The 15,332-nt window shown below is 38.2% G+C and overlaps 2 protein-coding genes and 1 pseudogene across 3 annotated transcripts; all 3 read right to left on the bottom strand.

Moving 5' to 3' along the window:
* Positions 1-1,153: 1,153 nt before the first annotated feature.
* LOC147920790 (uncharacterized) lies at positions 1,154-1,543 on the bottom strand. Its single transcript, XM_087501229.1, has one exon. It carries the CDS (start codon positions 1,541-1,543, stop codon positions 1,154-1,156), a length of 390 nt encoding a protein of 129 aa, XP_087357355.1.
* A 2,379-nt stretch (positions 1,544-3,922) lies between these two features.
* Positions 3,923-7,473, bottom strand: LOC104766666 (uncharacterized). Of its 2 annotated transcripts, XR_015590466.1 has the most exons (5): positions 5,311-7,473; positions 4,938-5,226; positions 4,757-4,856; positions 4,507-4,683; positions 3,923-4,394 (listed from the first exon to the last, which is right to left on the bottom strand). XR_015590466.1 is itself a non-coding variant. In XM_087500477.1 (4 exons), the coding sequence occupies exons 1-4, from the start codon at positions 5,393-5,395 to the stop codon at positions 4,576-4,578; spliced, it is 582 nt and encodes a 193-aa protein (XP_087356603.1). In that variant the 5' UTR covers positions 5,396-7,471; the 3' UTR covers positions 3,923-4,575. The 2 variants fall into 2 exon arrangements, 1 of the variants encoding a protein (XP_087356603.1); XM_087500477.1 differs by having other exon boundaries at positions 3,923-4,683; positions 5,311-7,471.
* Positions 7,474-9,574: 2,101 nt separating this feature from the next.
* On the bottom strand, positions 9,575-10,574 carry LOC104767959 (F-box protein At2g14290 pseudogene; annotated as a pseudogene).
* Positions 10,575-15,332: the final 4,758 nt, after the last annotated feature.

Raw genomic sequence — 15,332 nt, 5'->3', positions numbered from 1 at the left:
AGGGTTGTAAAATAAAGCTTAAGGAATATTCTATGTAATATTCCCTAAGATTTGTACTATAAAAACCAAGGCTTGGTGAAGAGTTTCAGACAAGCTTAAGTGAGTGAGTTTGAGTAAGAGTCTTAAGAGTTCTTGTAATCCCTTTGAGTGTTTCAATAAAATAAGTTTATCCCCTTGTATAAAGATCTTTCTTATATTCTTACATAATCTTTGTCCAAAATACTTCCTAAACACTTAACACTGATCCTAAAAACCTCCTAAGTGGTTGTACCACTATGTGTGTGTAATTTTGGTATCAGAGCCTCTGCTGGAAGCTTCAAACGGTACGCTACTACTCCTACCTTAGCTTCCACTGGATACGGTCCATAGTAACGAGCTGCTAGCTTCTCGTTGACTCGTCTTGCTAGAGAGCGACGCCAATAAGATCTCATCTTCAGGTACACAAGTTCCCCCACTTTGAACTCAACCTCCTTCCTGTGTTCATCAGCTCTTTTTTCATATGTTGTTGAGCCTTGTGCAACTGGGCCTTAATCACTGTCAATGTCGCATCTCTCTCCTGTATAAGCTTCTCCAAATCAGCATTAACCGTAGAACCGTTCTCATACTTGATCACCAAGGGAGGTTCCCGACCGTACACTGCCTGGTAGGGAGTCATTCCAATGGCTGAATGGAACGACGTGTTGTAACAATACTATGCCTAGGTCTGATATTGAGCCCACATGCGAGGTTGTTCCCCTGCAAAGCAACGCAAGTAGGTCTCCAAGCTTCTATTTGTTACCTATGTTTGTCCATCAGTTTGAGGGTGATAAGCCGTGCTGAAGCATAGTTTGGTCCCTGCCAGTTTGAACAGATCCTTCCAGAACAGACTGGTGAATATCTTGTCTCTGTCGGACACAATGGATCGTTGAAACCCGTGTAGCTTGATGATCTCTTGAACAAACAAAGTGGCCACATCAGTCGCTGTAAACGAATGCTTCAACCTCATGAAGTGAGCATACTTTGACAATCGATCCACTACCACTAGTATGGCGTTGTTTCCACCTGACTTGGGTAGGCCTTCGACAAAGTCCATCGATAGGTCTTCCCATATCTTCTCTGGAACTGGCAGTGGTTGCAGGTGTCCACCGGTAGCCAAGGTTGAGTATTTGTATCTCTAGCAAACTTGACAAGCCGACACATACTGCCTGATATCTTGCATCATTCCCTGCCAGTAGAACATGTCTCCTACCCGTTTCTGTGTTTTGAGCACTCCTCCATGTCCACCCATCTTCCCATCATGGAACTCCCTCAAGATCAGCCCGATAACTGCAGACGTCTTTGGAATCACCAGCCTACCATGTCTCGAAAGACGCCCATTGATGAGTGAAAAATCCGGGTGAGCTTTTGTATCCTTGACGAGGTCTTTGATAATCCTATGGAGTTCCTCGTCTCTATCAACCTCAGAGCAGATCTCTTCTAACTGGATAGCTGCAGGAACTGAAAGGGCAAACAGTGTTGGAACCACCTCTTTGCGAGACAGGGCATCAACGGATTTGTTCTCCATATCGGGTTTGTACTGGATGTCACCGTTGATAGTCCATGTTAATCTCTCTTTGCTCCAATAGGAACTTGAGGCTTTTTTGATCCGTTCGAACTAAAAACTTCCTTCCCAACAGGTAATGTCTCCACTTTTGGATGGCAAACACAATGGCCATAAGTTCTCTCTCGTACACCAACTTTAGCTGTTGCTTGTCTGTCAGCGAGTGGCTATAATACGCTAAGGGCCTCTCCTTCTGCATCAACAAAGCTCCTAAGCCGATCCCCGAAGCATCTAACTCCACCACGAACACTTCTGTAAAGTCAGGCAATGCCAATACTGGTAATGTCACCATTGCCGCCTTAAGCTTGGTGAATGCCTCTCTTGCTTTATCAGTCCACACAAACTTGTCCTTCCTGAGCATTTCTGTTAATGGACGGGAAATGTCTCCATACCCCAACACAAAATTTGCGGTAGTATCCCGTCAAACCTAAAAAATCCCCTCAGAGCCTTGATGTTAACAGGTTCCTCCCACTCGGTCATGGCTTTGATCTTGTTTAGATCTGCAGCTACGCCTTCGGCTGATATCACGTGGCCCAGATACTCTATTTGCTGACTCCCGAACTGACACTTCTTTTGGTTTGCATACAATTGATGTTGTTGCAGAACTTGCAGTACCCTCCGTAGATGCTCACGGTGTTCAGGAACAGACTTAATGTAGATCAGTATGTCATCGAAGAAGACAAGCACAAATTTCCTCAGGAAAGGTTTGAAGACGTCGTTCATCAGTGATTGGAATGTGGCAGGGCGTTGGTAAGCCCGAAGGGCATTACCAAGAACATGTAGTGTCCATCGTGAGAGCGGAACTCCATTTTGTGTACATCCTCTGCTTTCACTAGTATTTGATGATATCCCCGATCTCAGGTCCACCTTCGAGAAGATCTAAGACTCTTGTAGTTCATCCAGGAGCTGGTCAATCATAGGAATTGGATAGTTGTCGGGCATCATTTCTTTGTTGAGGGCTCGATAATCTACATAGAACCTCCAGCTACCGTCTTTTTTCTTCACCAAGAGGACCAGACTGGAGAAAGGACTTCCAATCTCCCTGATAATCCCCACTGTTTGCATGTTGGAAATTTGCTTCTCTATTTCTTCATTCTGAGCATGTGGGTACCGGAAAGGACGCACATTAACTGGTTCTGTGTCTGTCTTCAGATTGATGGCGTGGTCTTTCCCTCTTGATGGAGGCAGTCCCTCAGGTTCATCAAACACTACTCCAAACTCCTCCATAAGCTGACTAAACTCCTTTGGACATTTGATAGTTGTCTTGTTTTCCTCGCTCTGCAGCCCCGCGTGCTCTACCTTCAGCCCTTCCCCCTCCTGCTTTAGGATTCTCCATAGCGCTTTAAGAGAAATAGCCGTGTTAGACAGACTTCGATAGACCGATAAGTAGGATAAGGCTTAGGGAGATCAGATTTCAGCATCTTAAGGATCTACTTTGTAAAATTACCATTGGAGTCATGTCTAAACCTGAAATGTAGTTTATAAACAAATGAGTCTAATAGTTTTTGTAATCTAACAAAATCTGAATCATCTAAAATTGATGGAGGGTTACCATGTAGCTGTTCCTTCACAGTCTGGACATAGGACTGGGATGTTTGTGCGTCCTGGAGCACATAGCAAATCATTTACATCGGCAAGAATAGCTACATCTGATTCCTCATTCTCAGCTGGTGGTCACTACCGTTCCGAGTGTGTTCATTGCGTGGATTTTGTGTAAACCTTGGGAAATCGGGTACATAGTAGCTCGAGGTACTGCTATCATAATGCCGCTGCCGTTCTGACGAGTATTCTCCTGAAACTAGAGAACATAATCTATATATGTGAGTAAGATTAATTGACTCCCAAAATGAATTGACTCTGATTAATCCTAGATGTGTATGCTTTTGCTATGTTTAGAATAGAAATTAGTTAGTATAATTGAGCTATAAATAAGAGATAGAACTCTACTAAGCCGAAAACATAAACACCAACTATATAAAATTTATATAAATTATGTTTTGTTTTTTTTGGCCTCCAAATTATGTTTTGTTTTATGTTGTAATTTATATAAAAATTATATTAATCTACACATATATAACTTATGTTTTGTTTGATTTTGTCCTTTTATATAAAATTTCTACACAATATTGGATACTTAACACAAAAGTTACATAACTAAATTTCTCCACAATATTATTTGTGCCAAGCAATAATTGTAACTATTCCAATTTAATTTATATAGATAGTAACATTTTCATGGAAGATAAATTTATAAATATGTGAATTTATAATCATCAGATTAAATGAAACATGTATATTATGATTTATGATTTTCTAAAGTTGCTTTAATTTACAATCATCAGATTAAATGAAACATGAATATTATGATTTTCTAAAGTTGCTTTAATTTACAATCATCAGATTAAATGAAACATGAATATAATATTAGTCCGAATCATATGAATATTCAGATGAAGCGAAATCAAACTCCTCATCAAACTCTCCAGCCTCTTCTTCAGAAACATCCAAAATCTCATCGATCATGGTCTCTTCTTCCAATTCTCCTGTTGCTGGATCATCATGATTAAGTTCAACAGAAGAAATGCTCCCAACATATGTTTGTTGCAAAGGGCCATTTTCTATAACTCCGTGTACTCTTTCTCTTGGGCTTATTTGCGTAACAGTAACCCATGAATCTTGTTTTTTGGTAATGCGAGGATATGGGATGTAACATACTTGGTCGCCTTGTGATGCGAGGATGAAAGGGTCATATCTATCAAGTGATTCTGATGTTCTTACTGCAGTTACACCAAATTTATCTACACGTACTCCCCTCCTGATAGATGGATCATACCAATCACACATGAAAACAATGCATTTCAAATTAATAACTCTTGGGAACTCAACCTCCAAAATCTCTCGAAGAACGCCATAATATATTATATTACCGGCTGCGTACTAATCCCAGAATTGATCGTTGTTCTGTTCTCTCCCTCTCAGAACACTTTGAATGCATATCAACGTGTGTAGTAAGTCGGTGAACTTTGTGCAAGCGACAATGGACCATCTACCAACTCTTCTAGCCAGGTATGTAATCGCTCACCTCTATTGTTGCATGTGTGCACCTGTTTCAAAAGTAGTCCATTATTTTACCCATGTTATTAAAAAAGAAGAAACTTAATTTTCCAAAATGCTCACATAGAATTTCATCCATTGTACAAATTCATTTTGTTTTTTAGTGGCAAGTGTTTCCTCATCATAATGTGGATAAGATGTTCGTAACTGCTCCAAATAAATCCTGGATATATAAGTTTTAAAAACAAATAAATACTTATAATCAAACGATATTAAATACAAAATTTACATAACTAAACTATACCTCTCATATGGCCATAGTTCCTCACAATTCAACAAAATGTAGGTATGCAAGTGTTTTAGTTCAACTTCCGTCAGCCACCGCTTAGTTGGTTTCCCGCTTAACCGCCTAATTTGTGAGAATATATCTGGAACTTGGTTTATGTAATGTGGTTTTTCTCCACCGCCATCACATCGAAAAAAAGAGGGCAGAAATATTTTTTCAAGATTACATATTAGAACTGGTATATTGTCAGCTAATTGCCTGATACCAGCTGGCGTCAGTGATCTTGTAATGAAGAAAGCACTAATACCTGCATTAGGCATATTGGATAGAAAAATATTATTATATATTGTTTTATTACAAAATATATTACAAACCAAAAAATAAAGGTTACCTGCAATAGCTTCATGTTCTTTATTTTGGGAAGAGATTGAAAAATGCAAATGACAGTAACCGTTGCATAAACACATGACAATCATGACTTTTCATCCCTGATAATCAACCTTCTTGGTTGTCAACACAGTTTCGTAGGTTGGAAGCGTATCTGTCAGGGAACTTAACTTTTCGTACAATCCACCTAAATAATGCGTCCTTAGCATCTCCATCTAATCTGAATCTAGGGATTGGACCTCTTCCACTTGGTAAGACATGTAAATGAGGCCGATTGCATATTGAAGGCAAGTCTAATCTCGATATGATATTGTCTTTTGTCTTCCCCATGACATTTAAAACTGTATTCATCAAGTTATCGAACACATTCTTCTCAATGTGCATGAAATTTAGATTGTGTCTCAACAAGAGATTTTTCCAATAAGGCAACACCCAGAAGATACTATGTTTGTGCCAATTATGATACTCTCCATACCAATCTACTGGATTATGCACACTTCCCCCGCAATATGTCGTTATTCCGCGCCAAAATCCCTAAGCTGCATCAATATATTTTCACCATCTAACTCAGGTGGTGGACCATCAGAAACTACTTGGTTTTTCTTAAACATTTTTTTGTTACGGCGATAAGGATGCGACCATGGTAGGAAACGTCTATGACAGTCAAACCAACTGGTCTTTTGTCCATGTTTTAACTGAAATGCATCTGTACTATCCTGATAGTACGGGCATGATAATCTCCCATGCGTTGTCCATCCAGATAACATTCCGTAAGCTGGAAAATCGCTAATATTTTACATAAGCACCGCACGCATCGTAAAATTTTGCTGCCATGATACATCACAGGCTTGAACTCCGTGCTCCCATAGAACTTGTAGCTCATGAATCAAAGGTTGTAAGAAGACATCAAGAGATCTCTTTGGGTGTTCTGGACCAGGAACAAGGATAGACAAGAATAGAAACTCTCTCTTCATGCACAAAGAAGGAGGCAAATTATAAGGTGTGAGAATCACTGGCCACAAGAATATTGGCATTCATGTTTTCCAAATGGGTTGAAACCATCTGTACATAGTCCAAGGTAGACATTCCTACTTTCTTCTGCAAAACGTGGATAAATTCTCATAAAATGTTTCCATGCCTCTGCGTCTGAGGGATGCGCGATCTATCCATATGTTGAATGCTCTTGGTGCCATCTCATAGCTGCAGCTGTCCGCTCTGCTTGATATAACCTTTTCAACCCATCGGCCACTGGCAAATACCACATACGCTTAAACGCTAATCGGGATCTCCCACTTGTATTTTCAAACCGGGGTTTTCCACAAAATCGACAGGCTAAATAGTCTGCGTCTGATTGCCAATAAATCATACAGTTGTCGATACAAACATCGATCATATGATATGGCAAACCAAGACCAGAAACAAGCTTCTCAATTTCATTATACGAAGCCGGTGAGATGTTGTCTTCGGGTAAAATATCTTGAACAAAATCTGCCCAAGCATCTACACAATCTTCTGCCAAGTTATAATCCGTCTTTATATTCATCATCCTAGTTGCAGCGTATAAAGGAGAATGTCCTTCCTTACAACCTTCATATAATTGAATCTTCGATGCATCTAGCATATCGTAGAATCTTTTTGCTTCTAAATTTGTCTTTTTCTACTATATATTCAGGTTCTAGAAATTTGTGCATATTTTCTCTATGTGCATCACGAACCATTTGAACCGTTCCTATATCACCGTCTCCCAATCTAGATTCTTCCACCCTTTCAGACACATTTTCACTTGTACTACCCACGTGGTAAGCATCAGTTTCTCCATGATAAAACCAAACTTTGTAACTTGACATAATTTCAAGACTATAAATATGTCCCCAGACTAAATCTTTGTCAATGAAGATATTATTATTACAAGATGGACATGGGCATAACATCTTACCACTTCTTAAGCAGCTTTCCTGATTCATAGCGACGTTCATAAATTTGGTGAGTCCAGCTGCATATTCCCTTGTAAGCATCCCGTTCGGATAACATCTTTCCTTGTCCAACCATGTGCGAAAAGTATTCATTTTTTTGTAAATATTTGGAGAAAAAGTTTGAAGCGTAGAAATTTTTTTTTGTGTTTTTGGAATAATAGATAGGCCGTAGCTATAAAGGTTTTTGTTGTCAGGGATTTAAGATAGACAATGACTCTTTTATATAGAAAAAGTTATCATCTTTCCTATTCCAACCACAATCTCAATTGCTTGCCCACTTGGTTTTGTTTTGGCATGCCGACATAAACAACTATTATTCGAGTTTTCTTTCGAATAATTAGTTTGGTAGGAAACTCGAAGGAATCTTTCCTTTTAAATACCTTCGGCCAAGATTCCTTCTATATTCCTTCAGGTTTCTTTCGAATTTCCCTTCGTAAAGATTCTCGTAAGAAAATGAAAGAAAATATTCCTTCTGATTTCCTTCCCGTGTTTTACCTTCAATATTCTATCGAGTTTCCTTCACTATTTCTTACAAAATTTGGTTTCCGACGGATTTTCGAAGTAAATACCCTTTTCATTTCTCTTGTCCGTTTGCGTAGGAAATTTCTTTCTTATTTACTTCAACTTTTTTCGTTTTGTCAAAATTCAGAAGGGTTTCCGAAGGAATTTTTTCCTACGATAATTTTCGTAGGAAACTTCGTAGAAAAACGTATTGTTTTCTTGTAGTGTGCTTCTGTATCATCTGCCTCCAGTAAGGAAATCGCCGCCCCTCTCCCGACTTAGTTTGACTACGTTTTGGATTCACGATTTGTCGAGACGACGACGTTTGTTTGTCTAGGTTATTGACAAACTTTGGGTTGGACGAAATTACCGCTTCGTTAAACTGTTGACCCCCACTTGATTGTTGAATGCCACACATGATTAGTCTCTCGCCTCCGGACCTTGTCGACGTTCCACCGCCGCCTCCGGACAAATTTTCTGACGAGGCTTCTCCGGAACAATCTTCTACCTTCCTGGACAGACTCGTCATCTTCTTTAAGGTTCTGGGCTTAAACATTTTTACTCCTGCTCTGATTTTGGGCTTAAGACCGATCATGAAAGCCAATTCCAAAACTTTTTCTGTAACCTTCAGGGCGTTTGTGGCTAAAGCAATGAAATCCTTACAATACCTCCCGTGATATCATGTTTTTGAAACAGTAACAGTCATTCTCCTGCCGTTAAGTCGTGGGAAACAGAGAAGTTTTCAAGCACCCTTTTCTTCATCTGTTCACAACTTGTGAATGGTTTTCGGTCGCGTTCCCAGCAATACCAGGTTAAAGCTTCACCGTCAAAACACATACGGACTGCTTTGAGCTTTTCTTCCTCCGAGAACTCCTCCATTTCAAAATACTGCTCCATGCGTTGAACCTAAACCTCCGTGTTTTCTCCATCAAACAACGGAATCTCGATCTTCCGTGTCAAAGGGTCGCTCTTTTCAGGAACGTCACTCTTCGCTTCTTGCAGCATGGGTGTCGGCGTTTGACTGGGTGTGAAGAGGCGATGTACCACGTCGGTTGTGTTGGTATTGAAATCAGAAGGTTGTGTATCTCCCTCTATCACCCATGAGCGTCGTTCCTCACCAAAGAGCCGTTTCTGGATGATCTCCAAGGCATCCAACTTCCCCATCTGCTTCTCCATGACATCCAGCTTCTTCAATTGTTTCCTCATTTCCTTGACCTCGGTTTCCAGTTATGAGATTTTGCTGACATCGCGTTGATGGTGCTCGACTGCCTTCTCTAGCTTCTCCATTTTTGATGTTATGACTAGTTGCTCTCCCAAGATTGAACAGCTCTAATACCAATTTGATAGATATTAGATGTCCAAACTTGTAAGGAACCAATGGATATGAAAATACTTCTTTATTAATGAGATATCGGAATACAAGACTTGAGAGAACTTACAGATTCTCTCCCTCCCCCTTACAAATTGATCCAGAATCTAGATACCTCTCTCATCCTCCTAACCTCCTACTTTATACTACTCTTGTCTTATTCTACTAAGAGCCGTTGGAACGAACACAATGGACAAGCCAGCTCATACCAAATGACTCATTACCTTAACTAAGGTTACATTATTCTTACCCATGGTGAACAGTACCCAGGCTGGCAGTCGTAATCTGATCCACTCAGTCAACCTGAGACACCTCATTCCTTCTAGGTCCTTCCTTACTTGTTGGATCCATCTTGGGCCTTGAACCTTCTACGATACTGATACAATATTGGCGGGTGCCTTGCCTCATACGTTTCAAAGTCTCAGTCAAGTCCTAGGGAGAAACCATAGAGCATCCTTGAGCTTCATGTTGGAGAGCGTGGAGCAGCGCTTGAGGGTCTTGGTTGGAAGGTTGAACACACATATGTCAATGTGTAAAGTCTTCATACGGAAACGGTGACAGGCGGAGTCATGACTGGTGAAATAGATGGAGTTGGGTTCGAGACCAGGCACTGTTGTATGCATTCTAAGAAGCAAGGCCTCCTCACCTAGAGAGATCACCTCAATGTAACGCTGATTCATTTCAGGATCATGATCCTTCTTGAAGACATGGAAGCTCCTTTGTCTTCTCTGGTCAAGGATATTCTCGACTAATAAAAGCTCTCCTTATGCGTTAACCACAACAACCTCACAATCAGAATGATATCGACCTGGAGAAGGCGGATCAAACAGGTCACTCCAGCTGAAATCTCGGAAACCTCGTGGACCAGAAAAATCAATGAACCGAATGTAATCATGATTGGTTAAGATATAGAGACTATGACCTCGGAGCACCACATCATATATTTGTTGGTCATACATAGAGACTCGAGAAAGCAACAAAATGTAAGCAAAACGATCATCCCCTTTCTTGCAAAAGCAAAGACAATTGACAGATGGATCAACGAACCACACAACAACAAACTCTTTCGTCTTCTCGTCTACCCACAAAAGACCTCTCAGAACATCAGTGATCATAACTGTATGGTAAGAAGAACGAACACGAGCTACAACTATTTCGAAAATCTCTCTTCGACTTGTAGATCCTGTCTTCTTCTTCATGATTGAAAAGTTTCACACGGTTACCATCTTCGTCGTTTTCTCCTTCTGGGAATAGTATCAGCCATGGAGATGTGATTTTCCGGGGAACTGTTAGCTTCAAACTCCAGTACCAATTCGTAGACACGATCCTTGCACGGTGGAAATCAGTAAAGCTTACTCGGTTGAAGATACATTTGACCAAATCGGGAGGAAGGTCTGACCTGGTTCTAGGATTTGAAGTTTCCATGGTTTTATAGAATCTAGATAGCCTTTGAATAAAGAATAACTCTCTTTATTATGTTTAGACCAAAGCTCTCAATCTCTCATACCTTTGATAACAACTCAATCAAAGAAATTTATACTCATAACACAACTTTGTTATTCCTATTTTGATAATGGAAAACTTCTCTTTTCCTAATCCTAATACAAATAGAACTTTTACTTTTAGCCTATCTTGTCATTATCACTCCATTGTAAGGATGTCTTGGGCTCTAAGTCATCCAAGTTTATCCAACAGGTTTTGAATTGGTGAAGAAGAGGAAGAAGAAGATGGTGTTGTGTGACAATCCATCCCGCGGACTCCACTAGGCCTCCCGCTAGCCGCCCCAACGGACATCTGTTTTGCAGGTCAATTGGTGACAGCTTGTCATGTGGGAAGGTTGTTAACGGGTGGCGACCAAGGTTCGAGGAACGCCTGGCGCACCAATAACCTACGGGTGGATTTGGATGAATAGTTCCATTCTACGGTGAAGGGTTAGGATCGATGCCCTGCAGAGCCAGCTTGGGGTCCGTTGGAGCGGCTAACGGGAGGCTAGTGGGGTCCGCGGGATGGGTTGTCACATGTTGAATGAGAAACCTTGCTGTGTTTGTTTTTTTGTTTGGGAATTTTTCTGATTTTGAAAAAGAAAGCACAGTCCTTGTCTTTTTTTAAATATAAAACACCTTGTTGTTTCTCTTCTATCGAAGATCAAATGTCGTTTTTGAGTAAGCAAAACTGTTGTTTAATACCAAGCGTACTTCGAGTTCGAGTGGGCTCTCTGTTAAAAAAAGTAAAAACACTTCGACCTAATCTATACTAATAAAAAGTAGAAGCTATAAGCTCCTAAAGGCGGCCACATAGGATCTAAAACCTCCAATTGTGATTAGGCATGTCAATAATTAACATTTTTTAAAATTTGCAGAATTTTCTATATTAAGAATTATTTTAAACATCCTATCAGGATTTGACATGTCATTTATTAACATTTTTTAAATATACAGAATTTTTTTTAAAAAGGAAAATTTTAAATTTATGGAAATAAAAGAACTATTTACAATATCCCACATCGGCTAAAAAATTTTTAGACAATGGTTCAGAACCATTATAAATAAGATTAATATGCTTTCAACAACGAATGAGGAAAGCTTGATTTATCAGGCGTGCCAGTTTAATAGTTTTATTCGGTTTGATCCATTTTTTTATTTGATCAAACTAAAACTTTAAAAAGTTTCAAAAAATATATTAGAATATTTCAAATTTTTAAAAGTTTAAATATTATAAATATTGAAACTTTTAAAAGTTCTTAGCTTTTACTTTTGTTTTAAATATTATAATTTTAAAATTTTAAAATATTATAAATATTGAAACTTTTTAAAACTTTCAAATTTTATATTTCGAAACCTTTTAAAATTTTAAAATATTATAAATATTGATGTAATACATAAATTATCTTATTTATCTATATTTGTGCTTTTTATTTCTTATGAGCTGTGAAATATATATTTTGTGTATGATTTAATAGATGATTTGATATTATTTCATTAATTTTTTATTTTTATCTTACTTTTTATTTTTATGAGAAAAAAATGATTTTGTTCTTGGAGTTTGATGGGTTAACAAGTTGTGTGGTAGTCTAAAAAAATATTTTTCAGTGGAAGAATGTGAAGAAGTTGACGAGGAAGAAGAATAAAAAGAGTATAACGAAGAACCATACGGTAAAAGTAACAATGACAATTACCAGAAAATTTGACAATGAAAATGACAAGAAAAAATATGAAGAATAAGAAAATATGGAATAAAAAACACGAAAATATAGGTCATATCGATCAATTAAATATGAAACGAGTTAAATTCAGAATGATAAAATTGTTTCGTTTTTCTGGTGGTCAAAAAAATTGTTTAGGATATGTGAGGTCATCAGTTTGATTCACCTCACCTCGACGTCGAGTTAAATTCATGACTTATTTTTATCAGATTTGATTTTATAACAAAACTGATTTTTATATTTTTTAAAAATGTGTATCTGAAATTTATTTTTTTTCCTTAATACTAATTTAATTTTTTTTATAAAATAATATTTTATTACCGTCATCAATTATATATATATCAACTACGCGTGGGTTCAAAACCTAGTCTATACTAATAAAAAGTATGAGCTATAAGCTCCTAAGGCCGGCTACATAGGATTTCAAACAACCAATAGAAATTTTACATATCACTTATTAACATTTTATACAATTTCCAGAATTTTCTATATTAAGAATTATTTTAAACAACCTATCATGATTTGACATGTCATTCATTAACATTTTTTAAATTTACAGAATTTTTGAGAAAAAGGAAAATTTTAAATTTATAGAAATCAATAAAAAGTAGGAGTTATAAGCTCCTAAGGCCGTCCACATAAGATTTTAAACAACCAATAGAATTTGACATATCACTTATAAACATTTTATACAATTTCCGGAATTTTCTATATTAAGATTTATTTTAAACAACCTATCATGATTTGACATGTCATTCATTAACATTTTTTAAATTTACAGAACTTTTTAGAAAAAGGAAAATTTTAAATTTATGGAAATCAAAGAACTAAGCACAATATCCCACATCGGCTAGAAATTTTTTAGACAATAGTTCAGAACCAGTATAAATAAGATTAATATGCTTCCAACAACGAATGAGCAGGAAAACTTGATTTATCAGGCGTCCAAGTTTAAAAGTTTTATTTGGTTTGATCTGGTTTTTTATTTGATCAAATTAAAACTTTAAACAGTTCCAAAAAAATATTATAATATTTAAAAATTTTAAAAGTTTAAATATTATAAATATCGAAACTTTTAAAAGTTCTTAGCTTTTTAAAAGTTTTTAAATATTATAAGTTTTAAATTTTAAAAGTTTAAAAGTTTAAAATATTATAAATATTGAAAAAAATGTAATGACCCTCGCCAAAGGGTAAAATCCAGAATGAAAATCCTTGGGCCAAGGACGTGCATCGGACACGAATGGGAAGGAAAGGAGGAGAGTAGCGGAATTACAGAAGTAATGTCCGAGAAATTCTGGACGGATCGGGAGATGGCCGATGGTACCATGTACCATGTACCAAGTGCCGTACCGTACGTATGTACACGGACGGACATAGCAGATGAACGCCGAACGATTTAGGAAGCGTATGGACGTGGACTAAGGGCGGAAGAGGATCCACTAAGAGAAGTGATTATTTTAATCAAAGTGGAATCTCCACTAAGATTATTTTAATCAAGTGGAGTTTAGTGGGAGATTATTTAAATCTTGAAGAGATAATGGGGTTTAGTGGCCAAGTGTTGATGTTAGAAGCTCACACTTGTGAACTCGCATGCACTAAGAGGAGAAGAAGAACTCGCATGCATTGGTTGCTTCCACCGCCCAAAATTCTCTATTTAAGGGACCTCACTTCTCTCATTTTCGCACAAAGTTACAAGGGATAAGGAGAGACTTTGAGAGAAAGAGTGAGCGAGAGAAAGAAGAGGTGGTGAGTTGTTAAGGAGAAGAAGAGAGAGTTCAAGACAAGACTATCGACCGCAAGTTGAAACGATAAGGAGATCGTTTTCAAACCAAGGAAGGGATCAGAGTGTGCCGTAAGAAAACTCAACAAAGGAGGCCGATCATCGCCAGTTTACAGTGAGTTCAGGCACATGTCTTGCCGGCTTAGATGGAGAGTTGAAACTCCTATCTAGTGCGCGGATCTGCATGTTTATTTAGTTGCATGTTTTACCGGTTTAGATGGGGGAGTAAATACCACCATTTAGTACGCGGATTGCATGATTGTTGTGTTGCATGTTTTACCGGTTTACATGGGGGAGTAAAGACCACCATTTAGTACGCGGATTGCATGATGGTTGTGTTGCATGTTTTACCGGTTTAGATGGGGGAGTAAATACCTCCATTTAGTACGCGGATTGCATGGTTATTGTTGTTGCATGTTTACTTGAATGTCTTTGTGATTTTCTTGTTTAAACACAAGCGCGGTGAGGTTACAATGGTTGTTAGTTTGAAATGTTCTAATAACCAGGGTGGTAACATGATAGGATACTTGTGAAATTATGAGCTTAAAACCATGAAAATTTCAAGTATCAAAATTGGTGAAGTCTTAATGCATTTGTCCGTGTGAAATTCCGGCTAAGCATGGTAAGACTTGGTATGGCTGTCCTTCCTATTCCGTACCACATGCAACCGCGACATGTAACCCATGTGCGTGTGTTGTAGGGCTGGTTACGAAGAGCTCGGAGGTTACTGGGTTCGCTACCCTGGCCGAAGCTGTCTACACGACGGTGTGACTTGAGAGAAGTCCGGTTGCATGCCTTTTTGGCTGTAACGCGGTTGTTCTAAATGGGGTGAAGGAGAGGAAGCATACCGGGCCCTAGAGATAAACTTGTTTAAAACTTGCATGTTTTAGTACAAGTTATGTGCTGTTGTTGATGCATGTTTATGCATGTTAGTGAGAATTGCATGATAGCTTATTTGTTTAGCTAATTGTCTTCTGCATGCTATCTCTGGTTGTTGTAGTTGTTGTATGCTTGCGTGCATGTTGTTTGTTGTTGGGGTTATAGAGTTGGGGCTTAACTCTCTGCAGGAACCCTGAGCTCACTAAGTAATCTTAGATTACTTATGATAATTTTTTGTGCTGCAGGTAACCCTAGAGGGAACTAGAGGCCATGGTGAACGATAGGAAAACCGGAGTAGTTTTGTTTTTGGTGTCTATTGTAA

The sequence above is a fragment of the Camelina sativa genome, chromosome 19 (genome assembly GCF_030686135.1).
Source record: "Camelina sativa cultivar CO46 ecotype springtype chromosome 19, ASM3068613v1".
Lineage (NCBI taxonomy): Eukaryota > Viridiplantae > Streptophyta > Magnoliopsida > Brassicales > Brassicaceae > Camelina > Camelina sativa.
Note: the sequence above shows the minus strand (reverse complement) of the source record. Positions and strands in the feature narration are given on the sequence as shown.

Coding starts and splice junctions, on each gene's coding strand:
- LOC147920790 (XM_087501229.1), bottom strand. CDS start 1,543: ATGGAGAACAAATCCGTTGATGCCCTGTCTCGCAAAGAGGTGGTTCCA.
- LOC104766666 (XM_087500477.1), bottom strand. CDS start 5,395: ATGATTGTCATGTGTTTATGCAACGGTTACTGTCATTTGCATTTTTCA. Junction 5,227..5,310: donor AGAACATGAAGCTATTGCAG/GTAACCTTTATT, acceptor TGCCTAATGCAG/GTATTAGTGCTTTCTTCATT. Junction 4,684..4,756: donor TACAATGGATGAAATTCTAT/GTGAGCATTTTG, acceptor CTTTTGAAACAG/GTGCACACATGCAACAATAG.